Source organism: Belonocnema kinseyi, chromosome 3 (genome assembly GCF_010883055.1).
Source record: "Belonocnema kinseyi isolate 2016_QV_RU_SX_M_011 chromosome 3, B_treatae_v1, whole genome shotgun sequence".
In the NCBI taxonomy this organism is placed as follows: Eukaryota; Metazoa; Arthropoda; class Insecta; order Hymenoptera; family Cynipidae; genus Belonocnema; species Belonocnema kinseyi.
The window spans coordinates 79,412,686-79,418,772 of NC_046659.1; the positions used below are offsets into that span (position 1 = coordinate 79,412,686).

Below are 6,087 nucleotides of genomic sequence, written 5' to 3' on the forward strand. Positions count from 1 at the left end.
ACAAAGAACAAAATAATATAAAATGGGTGTTGGTGCGCGCAGCGCGCAGGTGTGATAAGCCCCATTAGTGCTTTTATAAACATAAGACAAATAACTTGAGAGCTCTGCTATAATTCTTGTGCGACTCATTTTGTGTTCGCAAAGGACGGGCGATTTGTTTATGAATACATGTTCCTGTTACAGCGGGCCAATGTGGTACACTTGTTTTGGCTGTTCTTTTGTTTCTTTTAATTCGCGATTGCTTTCTGCGTACACATTAACGATACTGCGAGGCAGATTGCTACATGTGATTTTGTTATTCTGTTTTATTTTCTCTTTGAACTATGTTCATTGGCTAGATATTGACAACATCCTGGACAAATCTTTCCTTCATTGGCTAGATAATGACTAAATTGCATTCATGACTTGCCTTCATTGGCCGGATATTGTCTAATTCAAGCTCATTTCATGCCTTCATTGGCTAGATATTGACAACATCTTGGACAAATCTTGCCTTCACTGGTTAAATAATGACTAAATCTCGCTTATGTCTTGCCTTCATTGGCTAGGTAATGACTAAATCGCACTCATGAATTGCCTTCATTGGCTGGCTGTTGACTAAGTCATTCTCATTTCTTACTTTTATGAGTTCTATATTGATTTCCTCTTCATATCTTGTCTTTATAGGCTGAAGATTACCAATAAATGACAAGTTCACATTGAATGACCTTGAAAAATGACCTGTGTCTTAAGGCCATGACTTTCTTGGCACTTCCCCGCTAGAACCCAATAACTTTCATAGGGAAAATTTTTTTCGCAGAGCTGCAGTTTTCGAGATATTTGGTAATGTTTCTTAAAACGGTTGGATGTTAAACCCTCTATAACTTGAAAACTGTCCATTTTCGGACTTTGTGCCCCATAACACTTTTGATCGAGACATTGAGAACTACAACTTTACGAAGTTTAATCAAAATGGACCAAAAGCCATTTCGTGTACATTTGATGCGGAGTCCTTTGTTAAATATTTAGCAGGTCTCAAAATTGGAAAATGTGCCTATATGTTTCAATATTACAACTTACCAAAACGTGCAAGTTTAAGTCTCATTCGTCTGATCAGAATCTCACATTTTCCATAAAAGCTCACTGTTAGGAAATTATTAGTACTATCGAAGCACTATTTTCATTTAATTTAATTACCTTGAACAGTTTCTAATAATTCATTATTTATAATATCTTGCATAGATAATCAAAATCGCTACTTTTTACTGCAATTTTATCTGTAAAATGGTAGAATGAATTTTCTATCGTTTTATTGTTTAATTCGAGCTTAGCACAGTTCTTAGTAAATTTATAGGATTGCAGTTTTCCTACCTGAAGTTAATTATTTTTTCTAAGAAAAAATATTAATCTGTATAATCAGAATATTCTGTCATAAAATGCTTTTCTGAAATATGTAGCAAACCAATTTTGAATTTTGTCACCAAATGAAAATGAATAAAAATACTTTTTTAATCTTTTGATCTTTTTAGAGTATTTTATTAATATTTAAATTAATAGGAATTTACATCTCAGAGAAAATTAAATAAAAAACTATCAAAAGACAATAATCGCTCGGAGAAAACTATAAAGCGACTGAGACTGAGACTGAAAAAGTAAAAGTATGATTATAAGGTAATGTTTAACTTCATTTCCTCTTCGATCTGTTGAATATAAGACGCAAGTTGTTCCAACTTTTTTTGTAATAACGCAAGCGCATATTGTGAATTATCAGTAGTCAGAAGTTCAGAAGAACCCTTCAGTATTAAATGTCTCTTCAAGGAGAAACCATCATAGATAATAAAGAGTATATAATAAAGAATAAAAATTAGAACTATTATAAACAAAATTAATAATACTGTTAAAGTTCAGTGTAAAACAAAAATAAAGTGGCCAATGTGAGTTAGATTTTTAATTTTTTTGAAAATCGAATTTAATTAAAAAATGAGAAAATGTTCAATGCTTTGTGTTTGTAACTTTTCCTATTTCTACGACAGAAATTGAACTTTTTTTTTGTCGTGACAAACTTTTCCCTGAATCATTGAATCAGTACAAGGAAAATAAATTAGCATTAGATCAAGAAATAATCCATAAGAATACGGACTGTACAATATTGTGTCATGTTTCAAGAAAGCTAGTACGGTTTCTTGAGAGAATAAATATTTTCTGGTGTCAAGAAGATATATATCGACATTCGTAACCATATTTTCTTTATTCAATTTTAATTCTTTTTCCGTGTGATGCTGGGAAATTTACTAAAATTTAAAGACAAATGGTTTACGTTATGAAAGTTACACTCATAAAATTCAAAATACTCTTTGTTAAAATCACAACCGATTATTATAATTCAAAAATTAACGCCTTCGATAAACCATTCGATAGTTCAAAATTTACGGATGTCTCTTAAAGGGTTATATAACTTTATGTGCGGAAAAATTAAGGAAAGTTTGGATTTTTTTCACAGGTATGTAGCAATGATCTTATTACATCGAAGTTATAATTTTTGATAGTATATTTTTCAGTGAAAAAAACAAGCATTAGTTGATGAAAAATATTAATAATTGGCGGAGTTATGGCCCTTTCCCCTTTACCCTCTTTTTTATGAGGCTTGCGGTGACAGCGATAGAAGTCTATTAGGTCAACTGAAAGCATAAAATACAAAAAATTTCATTAGTATAGGTACATTCCTAGTACCTGAACGATTATTTAAATAAATATATTGTTTTTTTTACATACAGGAACGTTTTTCCCAAAAACTCCATTTTTTTAGCTCAAAACATTTTATTAAAAAATTCTTATCTGCAAAATAAAAATGTATGCATAAAAAAGGAATCGTTCTAGTACTTACAACATTAATTAAGAACAATTAAAAAAAATTCAAGAAGATCAATCAAACAGTTTTCCGGCAATCGCGGTCACGGCAAAGACACTTTTGGAAAAACACCATTTCGAGATAATCGAGTTTCAAGTTACAAGTGAATGGCCTCGCGGCCATGGCGAGGCGCGCTTCGAAGCGGTGCAACTTTCCATCTATTGCTCAGATCTCTATGAAAATTTGGGAAAATGTTCTCAAGGGGTTATAATTTCAGATAAAGCAATAAAATTTTTTTCGATTTTTTGAAAAAAAGTTATATAACCCCTTAAATATTTAAGTATATTCCTTTAGTGATAGAGAAAATATAAAGTTCAAAATAAGTTTGTAAGAGAATTATCTAAAAAAGAGTAAAACCCTAGTTTCTTATTTGGGAGTTTTAGTTCTTCATAAATTTTTCCTTAGTTGAATATTTGAGAATTTTGAACAACTTAAATATTAGTAAAAAGGCTGCGACTATTCTTTTTTCTAATTCGAAATTGAGCTATATCTTTATTTAAAGAATTGTTTATAAAAAAAAAGCATTCCGTGTGAAGTTTTTTTAGTTTTAGAAGAAACCAAATGTTTCAATTTTTTTTATATTTATAAACATTTTTAGTAGAATCTTTTTAATTCGGTTGCTTTTAATTGATACAGACATAAAATATAATTATTCTAAATCGCAATATTCTCTAGTCTATTCGTATTTGTGAATTAATCAATTCTGATGAATTTTAAAAAGTATAAGAATAGTAAATCCTATAGTTCAATTAAATAATGAAGCTGAAATTTAGAATGTATCATACGCTTTATTTCATATTTTCTTTTCAAACTTTAAACGTCCAACAAGCATTGGATTTCACTCCTTCTTTAAATGACTTCGTAACAAAAATTTACAAATATTCAAAAAACATATCCGTTTCAAAAACATTCTAGCCTTTTATTATATATTATTTTAAGAAGTGCATAATGCAGAACAAAAAATCAACTGCAACCCCCACTACGTGTCCAAAAACGATTTCCACCACGGAGGAAGATATTGAATATGTTTTCAAAATATGTCGTACAATCACAACAACGATTTTTCTCTGGCCTAACGATTCTTCTACTCGTACACGCCATGTTATTAGATTCATCGCTAAGTTAACCGTCCTTTCTCTCATAACTTTTGGATGCGTGAACAATATTTTGCAAACTGTCTTAGTGATCAGAAATCTGGCAGAAATAATGATCGGCATAGGTTTTATAAATTTGGGAGTGGGAGGAGCATTAAAGTTTCTTATACTTTGGATTCGCCAAAAGGATTTCGAAACGTGCATAAGATATGTCAAGGAAGATTGGGAGAATTGTGAAAATACGATTCAACGAGAAATCATGTTCAAATATGCAAAAAAAACATATTACTTTTCATTTATCAGTGCAACGATTATTTTTGGCACTGGAGTTATATTTTTTGTGATAAAACCTATCGCAGAGGGTGTTACTGTTACGATAATGAATGAGACCATACGATTGTTTCCATCCCCTACTTATGGGGATTACAAAGTATATAGTCCCTTTTATGAAATTCTTTACTTGGTGCAAACTATAATAATATTTATAAATTTTTCAACCAATACTGCAGCTTTCGATATATTTTCCTTATTTACGATTCACGCTTGTGGACAGTTCGAGTTGATAGTTTTTAAATTGAATACATTTTTAACTGATGCATCAAAGGAGCAGAGTAAATTGAATGAAAAATTAAATCTTATCTTTAAGCAGCATTTGCGCAATCTCAAGTAAGTTGCAGGTATAAATTTAATATTATTATATTTATTGCATTTATTTTACTTTATTATAAAAATTTTCAGATTCATTGAGGATTTAAAAATTTTGGTAAATGAATTCTGTTTTATTGAAGTCGTTAACTATATTTTTGAGATATGTCTCTTGAGCTACATTATTATTATGGTAGGTATCAATTTCGAAATATCGAGTACTTCTGAAATTAGTAGAGAATATATAATAGATTAATAATTGTTTTTTAGTTACGCAATATCAGTAGAGAATTTTTTTACAGATCGCGGATGATACTGAATTGATGATACTGCTCTCTTTTTTTTTAACATCTTATATATTCAATATATTTGTATATTGCTACGTAGGAGAACTCCTGACGACAAAGGTAATTTAAAATAATACAATTTTCTGAATAAATTCATTGATTCGTTCATTATTAAATTATCAAATAGGCCATAAGTGTTGGAGAATCCGCATACTCGAGTGAAACTTTTTTTCTACCTAAAAGTATAAATCTAGATTTTATTCATTTGATAAGAGCCGCGCAATTTCCATCTAAAATTGCAGCTGGAAAGTTTTTTGTACTATCGATGGTAACATTTAACACAGTAAGCTCTAATTGTATATCGTATCGAATAAAAATCGCTTATTCACTTCTTCTAAGTAATTAATTATGAATTTTTATAGATAATGAGAACAGCTAGCGTGTACTTCAATTTTCTGTTGAAAATGACTCAATGAGTTTAAAAAATATACAGCACACAAATATTAATGAGATGAACACTTATTGATATTTAAGTAAGTAATTATAGAGTTTAAAACTATCATTAAATTAGTTTACTATATACGGATTTGTTACATTACGCCTTAAATTTGTTGTGATAAAAGAAATATGTAATGATTTCCATATACAAGAGTTTTGTTGTTTGAGTAATACTAAACTGAAATTAAATATTTTTCTATTTTTAAACATTACTACAGCTTTTGCGGGAATTTACAAAAATGTATTTGTACTACTTGACATTACATTATAAATGCCCTGAGTAGCAGAAAAACATCGTTGAAAAAAATATCAAACAATACATTCGTAACGCATAAATACGATTGACGTGTAATTTATGATTCAGAATTTAAGATTGACAGTATTTACATATGTACCGTAGGAATTCAGCTATTTATACCGAAATGTCGGTAGAAATAGTCCCTTTTCCAGGTCATAAATATAAATTGTAAAGAAAGATATTTAAAATAAACAACTAGCTAAGTGGAATATCTTTATGCATTGAAACTTTCTAAAAATTGATTGAAAATATGAGTCTGAAGTTCCTAACGTTAACGAATAACGAAAAAATTTTTTTTTTCAAACGTACGAAAGCTGGCATTTTACAGTAAAAAATAGTTGCGTACAACCCTAAGAACTGCCTCAAACAGCTTCAACC

At 29.7% G+C, this 6,087-nt stretch overlaps 1 protein-coding gene across 1 annotated transcript; it reads left to right on the forward strand.

Annotated features, from left to right (window-relative positions):
- Positions 1-1,866: 1,866 nt before the first annotated feature.
- LOC117168811 (odorant receptor 45b-like) lies at positions 1,867-5,493 on the forward strand. The gene is made up of 6 exons (XM_033354647.1): positions 1,867-1,913; positions 3,827-4,647; positions 4,720-4,819; positions 4,929-5,033; positions 5,101-5,256; positions 5,336-5,493. Exons 2-6 carry the CDS (start codon positions 3,836-3,838, stop codon positions 5,387-5,389), a joined length of 1,227 nt encoding a protein of 408 aa, XP_033210538.1. The 5' UTR covers positions 1,867-1,913; positions 3,827-3,835; the 3' UTR covers positions 5,390-5,493.
- The last annotated feature ends 594 nt before the right edge of the window (positions 5,494-6,087 follow it).